Below are 15,399 nucleotides of genomic sequence, written 5' to 3'. Positions count from 1 at the left end.
CTCCCTCTATGACAAGACTGTAGAATTATTTTAAGGAAACTAATGCATTTGTGCAAACTGCCGCTACTATTAGCATGTTACAAGCGAGCGAGCGAGTAGAAATTATGTAAAATTAGCATATAATTGTAAGAGAAAATACTATTACCTTCGGTATCTCGCAAAATAAAATATTCCGAAAGTACAATTCACGCACACACAAATTCATATTATATCTTTATATTATATGTATATAGATAATATTTGATATAAATATTCGATAATTTTTCAGACATATATATGTCCGATAATTAAATTCCATGAAATAAAATTGCGCGATTTAATATGGACTTTAATGGGGGGATACGAACGCGTTTTGTAAGCCTGTGGAACTAGCTGGAAAACGCGCGACACCGCGGGTGTCCGATCGATACAACTACCCTCGCGTGCGCGCAAAACATCGTAAGAATTGCGGCATTTAATCATTTGCGAGAGGGCGTGTGCGGTGAGAGAGAGAAAGAGAGGAAAGGAGGATGAAGCAGAAACATTTTTCAATATTTTAGCCGGTAAATCAATTCGCACCGGCGATGAATCAAAACGGGGCTCGTGCGCAAAGTCGGTACCGGCGCCTCGTCGACATTCGTCTTCCGCAATCTACGTCTATGACGACGAAAGAAGAGGGAAAAAAAACGGAGCAAATTACAAAACAAATTCGAGAAGAGTGTATAGTCTCGCGTGTATGCGCTTTTAGATTTCCATAAGTCTCCTCCCTTCTTTCTTTTCGTCTCGCGCTATTTTCGGGCCTTCTCAAACCAAGCGAGACGAAAACAGAGGAGTCGTTATTAATCTCGCGATGTCATGCGGAGGATTAATCAAAGCCGTCGACAAATGTATGACGGATCTTGTCGCGGCTGATTTTATCTCATATGTGTTAAATGTTAATGTGTCAACATTAATTTGATCTATTTCACGATATTTGGCAGCGCGTATCGAATAAAGTCAATTAAATTTTAAGCACAGCCTCGAACGAACACTGGACCACAGTTTCACGTGCGAGGCAATTCGTTTTTAGCAATTAGGGAGCAGCGAGAGGTGAACAAACCTTGGTCCTTCTATCGTGGCAATGTGCAAAATGTAATGCGAGTGCACACGCCTTGCCGAGAACAGAGGAGACGACGTGAAAGAGAAGAATCGCGGGCGCATTAATAAACGCGTAAGAAGAGAGGAGAGTCAACGGAGAGTTGTTGACGAGAGTCTCGGCTGAAATACTGGTGCAATGACTCGACGAGGACACCGGCGTTTATAGGACGAAAAGTAGATATAGGACTCGCACAATTAGAACTTTCCCGTACAGTCATCGTTCTTTCTGTCATCGTTATCCGTCTTGTCTCCCCCTTTCCCCTTCTTCAGCTTGTTATTGTGCGGCTCACCGCTCCTGACCTGAGCGAAAAAAGAATAGGAGGAACATACGAGGGAACGAAAGGGCCGTCCCTCCCCTCTTCCCACCGGAATCTCGTCGCAGCATTGATCCTGCAGTCCCTGAAAGGAGACGGCCATGAACCTCACAAAGAGACACAAAGTCGTCTCCTCCATCTCTCCCTTCGGTGCATCATTCTGCCGCCTTCTTCCACTCGTAATGTCTTTTTATCCTCTCAATTCTATCTCTTTTTCTCGTCCTACCGATCGTGATCGACGATTTCGAGCTTGGAAGCCGTGGCCTCCCCGCAAGCCTTCGAGATAGACATGTACATCTAAAGCGCTCGTCGTATACGTCGTTTTTACCGAACAACCGTTTCTCCGATATACCACGTGTGAAAAGGTGTTTACTTTCGAGTTGATGTAAGTGAGCCGCGTTAAATCGCTCGCAAGGAATGCGCTGCGTTCGTAAATTCGATTAAGCTAATTTTATAAGAACAATGACAGCTATACTGTGACATATCTAGGACGAGATATTTTAAAGAAATTTATTTTTAAAATTATGTACAACATGCGTATAATGTCACTTTCGAGCGATTTAACCATTGGCCATTCTGTTGAAGAGTGTTTTTCTCGGTTCCAGTAGAAAGAAAAAGAAAGCGAAAGACAGAAAGAGAGGAGAGGAGTGCTCGCACGGCTTGCGTAAGAAGGAGACAGCTCTCGGGGATCGGTCCGATGCTGCGGAGCCAGGTGCATTGACTCCGTTCCGCGGCAAACCGGATGTCTGAGTCGACTACCTGCCCTATCTCGCTGCGCTTTTCTTCGGATTCGGCTTACAGACGCATTGGTGGGCGCTTTGTTGTGGTTATTTGTTTCTCGACACAAAGCAATACCGCTTATTGCATTCGTGCTTTCGCATGCAATACGAGTAAAATATATCGACAGATCGTCTCGCGAATATTTTCCATAATATCTTCCGACAGTATGTTATATATGTAAATTTTACTACTTTTTGCGTAATTTATTTATAAAACATAAAATTGATCGTATGAGAAATGAAGCATTTCGAACAATAGAATACATTTGAATGCATTTGAACAATAGAATACAGATTTTTCTTTTAAAAGGAAAAAAACAACGAGGATAAAATACTTGTCTCGAGAATAAATACGTCGGATTACACGATACAAGTAAAGCCGGAATTTTTATCCGGCACAATTTTTTCTCCTCAAACCACTCCATCGCAAAGTTGCTCCAATCGCGGTAAACGTGTTTGCGAGAAAAATACGCGACACAGCTTCGCTTATCGAACGACGGTGCTCGCTCTGTGGCCGCCCTTCATGTGCAGTATAAAGATACTTATCACACGAGCCCCGAGACGGGCATAAATACTAATACCGAAAGTCGTGAGCCTAACGAATAACGCGCTTTATATATGTATGTGTGTGTTGTGTCCCGCGGCTCGTTTTCTTTGTTATACACCCGGACCACGAAAGTGCAATGACCGACCCTGAACCAGAGTCATCGACAAAACAGGCAAGCGATTCGTTATTGTCTCGTTCTCCGCTTAACCCTGCTACACCTCGTTTAAAGTACGCTACGGACGACGCGTACAAAGAAAATGTCTTTCTTCAGGATGATTCAGAGGGTTTAAAAGTCCGAAGATTGAGTTTGCATAATTTTGGCGGAGTTGCTTCAACGAATATTTGTCATTTTATTGTAAACTGAGACGATTTCAAATTTCTAAAATATTTCCGTCCAAAATTCTACTAATCAGATGCGATCATTAGATATTACCCTTTAAACCGATCACTTTTCGTATATACAAATAGGTTTTCATATGTCTTCAATTTTAGCAAATACTAATAATAATAATAATTGCATTAATATTTTATATGGGTGCGAATTGTTCTGTGATTTATAGATTATTATAGATTATTTTATTTTATTTAATAAAGTCCATAATTTTTTTTATTTAAGAGTCTATAAATAAAGTCCGAAATCTCTATTTTTTCCGATAAGAATCGCCTGTGATCTAAATTTAAAAAAAAATATCTAAGTTACAACTTGAATCTAATAAAAAGAAGAAACATCAACTTTGAATGAATATTTCGTTACAAGAAGATAAAAAAACAAGAAAACGGACGTGATAAAAAGAATCTCGCGAGACATTATTGCAATTATTATATTAAAAGACATTTTTCCATGAGAAAATGACATGTGAAGTAACGTCGCCTTAAATTACGACATATATGTAAAAAAGCAATCGTTATTCCCGCCCGATTTACATCGATCAGTATCTACCCTTCGAGAAAATCGAAACGAAATAAGTATGGCAATACAATCTAATACACGAGACTCGTCTCGTTTCTTCGCCTCGTAAAAGCAAGCACAACGAGCCAAATAACCATCGTGACGACATGATAATATCATGTTTGCTGAATCTTATATAGTTACATATGTATATGTACGAGATAAAACAACCAATGTTATAGCACGCGCTATTGCAAGAAAGAGCAGGCGTGACTTTATTACAAGAAAATTATATCATTAATTCGAGTGTGTTGTGCAGGTGAGCAATTACGACGCCGATATTAAAATAATCTAAAAGAAATGCGCAGCTGCAGGATTTCATTCTCGCCGAGGGAAAGAATAAAAATTCTCACAGAGTGCAACGAGAGAGAAAGAAAGAGAGGGAGGCGAAGGTCCTTACGTTCACCCTTAACGACCCTCGAAGTTGACCCGCGCTCATAATGAACACAAAGACAAAGTCCGATCGTGCCTTTTCACCGACGGCTGTATCGTCATGCGACTCTGGTAATTAAATGCGAGCGATGCCAAACGCCGGGAGTGCCACACTGTGTGCGGACCCTCTCGGTCTGCCCTTTCAAGGCGACAGGGGCTATTTGTTCGCGGTAGGACGTAACACGTACCATGCGGAGTGCGGGCGATGTTTCATCGGCGAGCCGAGGTGAGAATTCGAAGACGAAGTTTGCCGGCGAATCGAATTTGCGGCCGTCATTAGCGCCCGTTTCGTTCCGATCGTTTGAGCTTGAAGGCTGTATTACTCCTCGCTCGTCTCCAATTCCTCGTGCAATTTAAGATTAATTTTGTCTTTAAAAAAAGTACCGAGGAAATTCCTTTTTCAATTACAAGCCACCGAAAGCTACCAGCTTTTTTAATTGAGCTCAACGGTGCAAATGGATCATAAAATTTTGTTGTTCGTTTAATTTCAGGTAGACGTCTTACTTTGCAACGTTAATTTGAGGCTTAATCATTAGAATATTTAAGTATATAAAAATTATAAAGTAGCGGAAAAGAGCGATCGAATTTTCGATAAGAAAAAAATCTCTTTAAAAAAATTGCCAAGAATTGCAAAAATGAAGTCGGGTATATCTATACAGTAATTATTATCTAATCAAGCGGCTTTTTATGCATTCATATATTATGTGTACGCGCGTGTTCATCTATTATAACTTTGACAAATACACAGAAAAAAAGTTTCTGGTTGGGAAACGCGTCATCTGCTACATTCGCGATTCGAATCGTGCATTTCAACGAAAGTACGACAAAAGTACTCTTGGATCCTTTTCTACACGGCCATTTTATCCGACTTTCCCGAGACTTTCGGACGACACAAGGGAATTGTGCCGCGAGGCGAATACGCGGAGAATCTCTTTCTCACTGTCTCTCTCTTATCGCGACTGAAATTTTCTCGCGAACGACGACAGAGCTCGCCGGTAAGCTCTGTGTAACAATAGCTATTAAGTAGTTTGTTTGCATCGAGGAATTCACGTCGAGCGCTTCATTCTCATCCGACCTGACGAGCCCTTAAGGATTTCGAAGGAAGACGATCGTCGCGTGGCAGGCGGTAGTTTTGCTCCTCTACATTTACATTTCTGTGTAGAGAGATATTCCAATTTCTCATTTTCTCGAAGTGATTATCCCGCTCCGCTTCGCAGGAGTGTTAGTCAAAGGGTCGAGGGAATATAAAAAAGAACCGAAAACCGCTAGAGATCCATACGCAATCCGTTTCTTTCATACAATTAAATGTCTCTATATAGAAAAAAACGCGTCTAGCAAATGTTAAGATACTTTTGACACTTGATGTATACAAACTTGCATCGTGACCTGCATAATATGGCCAGGTGCTTGCAATATACATTCGAGATTTCGAACTCAATTCCGATGTTCTTGTGAATCGTCCAACCGTTATTAGCCTATGAGAATGATCGATTGATCCATTAGCACGGCTATCTGCAACGCGCGTTCTGCCGCATAACGAGAAATAATTTATTTCAATTTCCTATACACGTCAATATCTCTCGATACGCGCACGCCGAACGCATTCGCGATGTGCTAACGAAGCCGCTGACCCGGGAAAAGGAAAAATCGATACTCACCGCTCGGGGAAACGGCAGGATTGCGATAATAACAAAAACGTAATTTTCAGGAAATTGAACGTCCGACACGCGCGCGGGGGAGACGTCGCCGAAATTTATTAATTTTAACGCTATTACTCTTTTTCGCGCGCGCGAATTCTCATTTACAAACATTTGCTGTTCGAAATTTGCTGAAAAGATAGCGCATCGCATTATCCGCGTTATAATTTGAATAAAAAAAAATTTAATCGTGCAGCAAGCAATAAGTGTTGTTAGATTATCTTGTAGTAACTTTGTAAACTGGTTCACGGAATTTAATAGTGTTTGATGATTGAAAAATTGGCATGAAGTTTCTTATTTATTACCGAAATAAACCTTTCCTATCTCGCGTCAAAGAATGATGAACTGAACGACAAATCTTCGCAAAGAACGATCATCTAGAAGGCGCACAATATCTCAAGAACGCACTTAACGCAGTTCGGGAACATGTAACACGGACGAGAATGTGCGCATCTGTTACCGGAACAGTAATTGTGGTCGCGAGCTGGATAAGTACGACGATGCACGCACGTGTGCGGCAAACTGCACACTTTCATCTCCACGTGTGCATAGTCCCTAAGTAATAATACGCCAGAGGGATGCACGACATACGATATGAAAGGATCTGAATAATTCTCAAACTGTCATCAAATTATATGTCACGATAAAATTCGTTGAATTCTACTTTAATTATTAAAATGTGCACATGGAAACTCTAATTTATATATACACATTTAATATTTATACAATTTGTCATTCTTTATTCGTGGCTTCTCGTATTTTCTCTCATGATATAAATTCAACTACAAACAATTAATCGCACGTGCTTCCACAACAATTATACATTTTTTTTCTCCTTTTTTTTATGTATATTCGAAAGCGTGGTTTTTTTAAATTAATCAATTTACCGCTGTACATGCGTAACGATGAGCAAGATCAATCTTAATAAAATCGAGCCAATGTATATATTAAAGATATTACTCTGTCCGTTTCTTTGTAGATTCGGATCCGGGGGTACCGTTGCAATTTACATGGGTTAATATCGGGAGTTACGCACCCTTGGTCTAAGCGAACGTTATACAGAGAAAGACCCTCACCCTCGACTCGCGGTAATTACGTAGGGGAGACGCGCTCCATTGTTCTACGTTAGTTCTGTAGGTTCTGTAGCAGGTAATGGGTACTTATATGCCGGCAGCTTTCGCGAGGTAGCGCGTACGGACTTTACGTCGTTGCGGGAGAATTCTCTAGGCGAGCTCTACATACGTGTTCCGATCGATATTATTGCACGGCAATCCTGTCAGGCACCTATATATCAGCGGTAATACTCTATTCCGCGATGTATCTCCCGCGAGATACGACGTTATATCGATTACTCTGCGTTACCGGAGAAGAGAGATAAGATAATTTTCGGTATATATCTCGCGACTTAACTTTTGTCCTTATTCCCATATACAGATTCGAGTGCAACAAACACACTAGAAAGAATAGAATCGCGTCCTCGAAAAGGCAGTAGCTAATAAGGATAAACATAATCGTACACGAAAAAAAATATTAGCTATCATAGTTAAATTGATTTATATTTTTAATGGGAAATTCTCTCAGTTAAATTATAGTTGAAAATATTTAGCCTAAAATTTAGCTATATTTGATAGCTAAATATATTTTCCATGTATGATACGTACAATTTCTGAGATGTAGAACGAAACAACGTGACAACGTGAGTTAAAATGTTATAAACCACGCACGAATCGATCCTCTAATAAGAACGAGAAGTACCTGCATCGAGGTTCCTCATACACGCCTGCGTCTCGACGTGCAATCTCGTTATGCGAATCGTCCGATGACTTCAATGCTAATGCTTGCGCACACAAACCAACGCTGATTCGCGCCTGGCTCATCGATCACTGTCAGGCCGGGTCCTTCGAAACGGGATACGCACGTACGCGCGTGATTTATATTATACATAACTGCGCGTACACGTCGCTCTTTAGCGTTAAAAAGCACTCGATAAGCACCGGCAATTCATTGCGCGGGATCAATCTCGAGCATCACTCGACGTCAACATGCGTTCCGATGCAAAGAATATATACGGTTGATCCACCCGAATCTGGTATAACTGTGTAATATTGTATGGTTACGCGATGTAACACCATTAGATTTGCAATCTCATAATAGGATAAGTTTGCTATTTTAGTGACAATGTTTCAATCATCAGCTATCGAATTCCGTGCAGCTTCGCAGAGTTTCACGAAGTTGCTACAGGATACTTGCTCCTACACAACGCTTGTTCTAGTCTATTAATAATAAGATCCTAGAATTATTAGTAGCGCGTTTTCTCGAATATTAATGTCTCGTGCATTTTACAAAGCAAAACTATCTATTTTAAATTGTATGTAATTAAATTTTTTATAGAAATAAAATTGATCAGAATAATTGCCAACATTTCGTCGAAAAAATCTAATTATGTACGTGAATGCACACTTGAACGTAACGTCGTGTAACGCAGCGTAAAAATGTCCTTCGCAAAATATCTTGTCGATTGACACGCGATTCAAGCGCGAAATATTGTCAGCGAAAAAGGAAAATAAGAGAGCAAGAGCGTTGAACAGGATGATGGATAGAATATAACCGCCCGCATGTGAAAACCGTTCTATACAGAGGCGAAACTTATGTGCCTATGTATCTACGGAGACGTATGCGAACGTACATCTCTCGCAGCTCTCTGGAAATGCGCCTCCAGCCATGCAACCTAACGGAAATTTATGCCCTACGCGAAATTTCGAAAGGAACGCCTGAGGATTATCCACGTTAATTCGTTAAGTTGTTGACGGAGTGAGATTAACGATATACTGAACTAGCGAATATCTCGTTTGCAAGATATTTATCCTTGACGCGATAGCGAAAAAAAAAAGAAATAAATTCAGCGCACGCATATCGAGTTATGAATTTATTTCCACAAATATAAAACGGTAAAAATATTAAAACAGAAGCGCAAATGACTTCATAGTTTGCAGTGAGTTCATTAGAGAAAGAGTAATTAAATAACATTCGTATACGAGAAAACGAACATAAATAACATGTATATATGTATATAAATGTACGTATATGTATTATATGTGCGAAAGTATCATTAATTTAGTTTTTCAAGTTCTTGCGAAAAGTTTCTTATCTGTATATGAACAAACGTTCTCCTCCTGTGGACGGTCTCCGCTTTTAAAGGCGAACAACGGAAGTTTTATAAAAGTTCTCAATATCGCGCGTTCTGTCTTTATTAAACTTTCCAGAAATCCTGTTTAATTCTTAATGAAGCTACGATCATAATTTCCCACTGAATACCGACAGGAGGAACAACACCCGTTGTAGGAAAAGTTTTAGTCGTCAACGTTGAAGCGATTTTGCAAAATACGCGCTCCGGCCATACCACTTTTATGAAAGAAGTTTTATACCGAAAAAAAAGAAATAAACACGCGAAGCAGTCTGTTGAAATTGCTCGTGCCTTCCACCATTCGACAATTTTACAGCCCGGAGAAATGTAGAAAAGAGCAATGGAGATTTGCATTTATCCTCGAAGGGAACGAACAACGAGCGCGGGACGCTCGTGTGAGAAAGTTAAAATTGCATTAATGCATTCGGCGCGCAAACAAACTGTGAAAACTGTTTGCGAACTGTGCGAGTAATTTGCATGATTGTATATCCGCAAATAATTCCTTTTATAAAAAAAATCGACGTATTCATCACCGTTGCAAAAAAAAAAAGAAAAAAGATTTTTATCGAGTCGAAAATATTTTTATTTTTATGTTTTTTTTATATGCAAACATTTTTAATTTAAGAATAATTTATCATGAATATATGTGCAAAATACTTCGGGATAAAAATGTGACTGATTGGTGTTTTTATAAAGTCACTATTAATTTTATAGTATATAATTATGAAATTTATCAAAATCATTTCTTACATCTATCATTATTTTTCTGCGAGGACAATGTAATTGTATGGAAAGCATCAGCCACAGTGACGAATGACGATTTCAAGAGCTACCGCAACAAATGTAAAATATCGTATTTATCAGTTTGACAAATACGATATGTATTTGTCAGTTTGACAGAGAAGACTTTATCAAGCCGCGACAATGACGCACCGATATAATACAACAAATCTGCACCGAATCAATCACTCATACTAGTTCAGTGAATCTAATCTTGTCTATTTTATCGCAGTCGAGCCTTGCCTACTTGCCATGCAAGTTGAATTCGCGTTAATTAACTTCTTTCATCATAAAATATAATATACTTGACCGTACAAAACTAATAATATTCCCAATCCTTTATTTCGTTCCACTTATATTTCAATGTTATTTCTCAAAACGAGAAAAATCGAAAGCTTTCAAATCAAGAATGAGAGAGAAAAGGGGGAAAAGAAGAAAATACTAGTACGCTCTCTTTGATTTTTCTATCATCGTGATTCAATCATGATGATCATCGCAAGCGGACTGTAAATTCAGGGGCTTAAGCTTTATCCTACATTAGTCTAATTGAAATTTAAACGACGATATTACACGCGTGACCGATATTTCAAACTTCGATTTACATTAACGGAGTATTAGTTGATGTTACTAAAGTATACAATTTGACCGATAAAACACGATCACTATACAACATCATATTTTAAATCTTTTTCACATAAAGAATGTGTGTAACCTACAGGAATAATTTTTTACATGTATTATAAATATAGATTTATGTAAAAATAATATATATATAAAAAATATATAATTACTTCACATATAAAAAATATATAGTGTAGTTATAGCTTTATATAAAAATGCCCAAAATATATATTTTTTATATATTCTTTTAATATATATTTTTTAAATATATATATTTTCTTATTTATAGTATATATATATAAATATTTAAAAAATTATTAAATATTATTAAATATATACTTTTATATTTTGTGAATATATAATGCGTCTATCTAATCGGAAATAATAAATCGCGCGAAGAGAGATATAAATGTGTGCTTTTCTCAAGTACTTCAAGTATGCACTGCCGCTTTCCATATTACGTACGATGCCTTCAACCGTACGAGAAAGTGGATTCGAATACTTTCATCGCGGATGCATCTTGTTAGATTAATTCATCCGTCAATAAATTCGACCTACACGAAAAAGCGTGATAATGATGATGCAACAAATATATATATATATGTAAATCTGCAAAGTTGTCTGTATCAAGAGATTAAAAAAATATATTTGAGCATATATACCGTCGAGACAAAAACTCGATATTTAAATCCGATTTTAAGCTCACGAAAACATCCTCCGAAAGTACTCGCATTCGTCAAGATTATGTCTCCTCATTAATGCAGAACGCGCACGAAATCTCGAAGCAGAAACCGAGCGACTGTGCGACTTGATCGAGAGCAAGTAATAACTTTCGTTTACTTTCTCTCTCTCTCTCTTTCTCGTTTCAGTTTGGTCTTATTTTCGGCCTTGATCGTTCCAGCGTGGAGCAAGGACCAAGAGGAAAAATAAAACAGGAGCCAATCGCGGCTACGAGGATAGAAAACGAAATAAAATGTCTGTCGTGAATATACGCGAAGATATCGAAAATGAAAAGCAACTATATCGTAACTACATATTTTAGATATTTATCACTTGCCTGTTCAAGCGGAAACGTATGTTGCAACTATGTAATGACTATCTTGCCTAATAAAACTTAATTCGAAAGTGTTATGCGAAAGAAAGTTATTTCGAAAACAAATCTTTCGCATTACTCATCCGACTCTGTATAACGGATGGCCTTCGCTAGAATTTATTATAAATTGTCGGTCAAGGTAAAACTGTTCTATACGTTAAATTTTCAAAACTTGCAAACGTTGCAAACATCGTTTATATATGTATGTTTATGTGACGTTCAGATTGTGAAAATAATTATATAAATATTGAAAATATAAATAGAGAAGACGAAGAGATATATACAGACGAAACAAATATACGGTTTTTTTTATTGACTGCCTAAGTCCCATACTTGTTTCATATTTGAAATAATATGTATGTTTATGTATCAGGGGTATAGATAGATTTAAAATATTGTCAGTCAAGGTAACTGCTCTAAACATTAAATTTTCTTTGCGAACGTTGCGAACGTCGTTTATATATGTATGTTTATGTGATATTCACATTGTGAAAATATAAGTAGAAGACATGAAGAAACATATACAGACGAAAAAAATATACAGTGTTTTTTCTATTGACCGTCTAAGTGCCTTTTGTTCCATATTTGAAAACATTTCTTTTATGATTTTAACGTATCTCAATTTGATATTCTTATTGCCTTATTGCTACATTTATTAATAAAAATTTAACAAATCCCTTTATAAAATATGCGATTGAAATAATTATATTAATTTTACTCCAGACATAATATATATTGCCTTTAAATACATACTTTCAATCATTATAATCGTCAATAAAATTAACTTAGATTAAATCGATATATGAATAAAAAAAACTAGAAATCGACATTGAAGCTACTGAGAGATAAAATTTGACAGTTAAACGGTCAAGAAAAATCCCAAGAAAAAGAAAAGTCTCTCACTCACCCTCGAAGAACCTCTTGGAGATCCCGAACGTCGCCGTTGGTCGTCTCCATCCTCGCCAATTGTTGCAAAGGGATTCGGGCTCGCTGCTAAAACTGCACAGGGAGTCCTCCTCGAAGCGGTCCGAGTCATCGAAGGAGAAACGATCATTCTCTTCCCACTCGAGTAAATGTCCACCGGCTGGTCCGGCGGCCTCATCCGCGACGGTTCCGTGCTCGGCGGCGGCCCCGGTCGTCCCCGCGTTCCTAGAAGCCGCGCCACCGCTGCCACCAGCGGCTCCGCCGCCACTTCCGCCGGTTCTACCGCCGCCGGTTCGCCCGCCACCGCCTCCGCCGCCGCCGCCGCTCCCGGAAGAGCGAGCCAGGTTGCCCGCCAGTTTTAATTACCGTGCGAATCAGCACACGCGACACCACGAGCGCGTCCTCGACGGTCACCTGCCACCGTCAGCGCCACGACGAGTCTCGCTTGCGAGATCACCTAGCGGCGTAGACTCCACCACCGTGTTCCGGGGAAGGCTGCAAAAAAAATAAAACAATTCATTTCACACAATATTCGATGGTTCCAACGTTTCTTCTTAAAAGCTATTATGTCCGCGAAGGTCGTCCCGCGAGAAAACATTCCTTTCGAATACGAGTTGATGCTTATGAAACGACCTTACTTATACATGATTAATATTTTGCCAAACAATTTTTTTGCGAGAGAGATATGTATAACAGTAAATTAATTTCGAAAATCGCGTTGCTCCGATATAATTAAAAAGAGATTCGCGAATGTTTCTTAATTCTTTTGCAATTAATTATTTCTCATAAATTGCGAACAAAATCGAAATGAAGGCATAAGAGAGAAGAGTCGATTATTAAGTATATAAATCAGAATGAAATAAAAATTAATTCTAAAATGTGAAATAAAATTTTACATCCTCCAATTTGAAAACTGGATCACTTACGAAACGGCGGTCGGTTTCCCGGAGCGATGTGTTCACAAAGGTGACCGAAACACGAAGGCGACCAGCGCGATACCAATCATCCGTTTTATGTGTGTTACGATACGAGGTATATAATTTCAAAATAAGGTCACGGAAATCAACAAGTTTTTCGCGAAACCTTCGGCGCTCGCGATCGCTAATCGTCCGGAGCGTGCGCGCGCACGGGACTTTACGCACGCCGTGAACCGCGTCGCGGAGCGCATCTCGCAAAAGCAAAGCGGGAACAGCTGATTCACGTTACCTCATAGATACGTATTGATTTTTCACCCACGAACGCGAGCCCCTCGTTACGCGCGAATGCTACTGGTCGCCGCGATTCCCGCGAGTCCTGCGAGGAACAAGGAACGCGTAGGACGAGGACGACGTTGCGAATGTCAAACGTCAAACTCGCGAGAGCGTTCAACGTCGAGGGGAGACGTACATATGTCAAGAGGCGAATCGTTGGACTAGGTTAAGGCGATACAGCGCTAACATGTATAATAAATTCCAACGAGAGAAAGAGAGATGGGGGAGACAGACAGATAGACAGACGCGAGAGAGATCGCGATATATCGATGACGCGACGAAGCGATGAACCACAAGGACCTTGGCAGGTCGACAGACTCGCGCCAAGAACGTCCAACGACCCCGACCCCGTGCAACCCCTCCGTCCTTCCCCCCCTCCCCCCTCGACCGACTCTCTCTTTCTTACGCCTACCATCCCGCGAGAAGCTCGCGCGACTCTCTCCATATACACAAATATATTTATAGGAACGCGCGGACGCACGCGCGCACTCTTTTGTATGTACACATATGTAGGTGCGCTCGCGCGCGCTTGGGTACTCCAACCCTTTCTGCTTACCTCCACTCCCGGGTGCGAATGCGTCCGAATGTCCGTCACCAGGCGGTGCACCACCTCAGACCCCGCTTCTTATCGGCACCGCGACTCGGAGCATCGTCGAGAAAACTGTACGTGGTAATCGCCGTGGGCTGCCGGGCAGCGATACACAAACATACACACACACGGCGACGGCGCGTTCGAGTAGGTAGGTAGGACAGCTGAGGAGACGTCAAGTGCCCCATCGATGTTTCTCTCTCTTCGTGTTACATTCGAGGGATCCGCACTCGCCTTTGATCCGCGCCCGCGTCTACCCGATCCAGCGAGGAACTCGCGTTAAAACGTGATGGCGTCGTCGACTCGCTCGCGCACGTTACCCGCGACAGTTGTCAACCAGAGAGCACGAAAACTCCTGGGCTACCCCATCGGCGACAACAACAAATATGGCGAATGGCGAAAGCGTACACTACCTCCCGCACGATCGCTGCTGCGACTGCCGACTGAGCGGCAGATGGCGCTGCGTGTCGCGGCTTCTCCCCTTCTCTCACGATCAAGCCTCGGCCATTTTCGACCATCTTCGTCATTCTCCACGAATTCTCCCGCATTTGCTCCTTCGAATCTTCTCTTGACCTGAAAAAAATAATAAATCGTTATTTCAATTTCGAAAAAGAGAGATAAGAAATATATGCCTCTTTTCTTTCCTATCTATTGATGCCTCTTTCTTTTCCTTTATACAAGGAGTAGAGTACTGCTGTAATAATATGTTAATAATAATATAATGTTAATAATAACGTGAAATTTTCTGTCTATATTTCTCGAATTGGCTGTTATTAAACAAGAGGGAAATGAGTCGCTAATCAGCATTGATTAATTAACGTTATTATGACTGTAATTACCTTAATTCCAATATAACACGCGTGTAATAACAATTAGCGATTGAAGACTGCAATTATTTCTGGCCGTTTTCGGCCATCTTCTCGATTCGCCACGAATTCTCTTGCGTTTTCACGGTTTACCTCTGAACTGCCGCGTTTGCTCTTTCCTCGACTTGAAAAGAAATAATAAATCGTTACTTCAATTTCGAAAGAAACAGATAAGAAATATATGCCTCTTTTCTTTCCTCTTTATACGTTCAAACAGGAGAGCACTGTTGTAATAATGTTAATAATAACGTAAAATTT

The 15,399-nt window shown here is 40.0% G+C and overlaps 1 protein-coding gene across 1 annotated transcript in view; it reads right to left on the bottom strand.

Moving 5' to 3' along the window:
- Dora (zinc finger SWIM domain-containing dorado) overlaps window positions 1-14,802 on the bottom strand; it is a 48,696-nt gene extending 33,894 nt beyond the window's left edge. Inside the window, exons 1-3 of the mRNA XM_083052604.1 lie at window positions 14,689-14,802; window positions 12,894-12,931; window positions 12,420-12,799 (exon numbers count right to left, since the gene is read on the bottom strand). Coding sequence (XP_082908730.1) covers window positions 12,420-12,799; window positions 12,894-12,931; window positions 14,689-14,802 — 532 coding nt within the window. The remainder of the gene's footprint in view (window positions 1-12,419; window positions 12,800-12,893; window positions 12,932-14,688) is intronic.
- Between the last annotated feature and the right edge of the window lie 597 nt (window positions 14,803-15,399).

Source organism: Prenolepis imparis, unplaced genomic scaffold (genome assembly GCF_030444845.1).
Source record: "Prenolepis imparis isolate NDT839.2.m4 unplaced genomic scaffold, iyPreImpa1.0 SCAF_13, whole genome shotgun sequence".
Classification (NCBI taxonomy): domain Eukaryota; kingdom Metazoa; phylum Arthropoda; class Insecta; order Hymenoptera; family Formicidae; genus Prenolepis; species Prenolepis imparis.
This window is presented reverse-complemented; position numbering and strand designations above follow the sequence as displayed.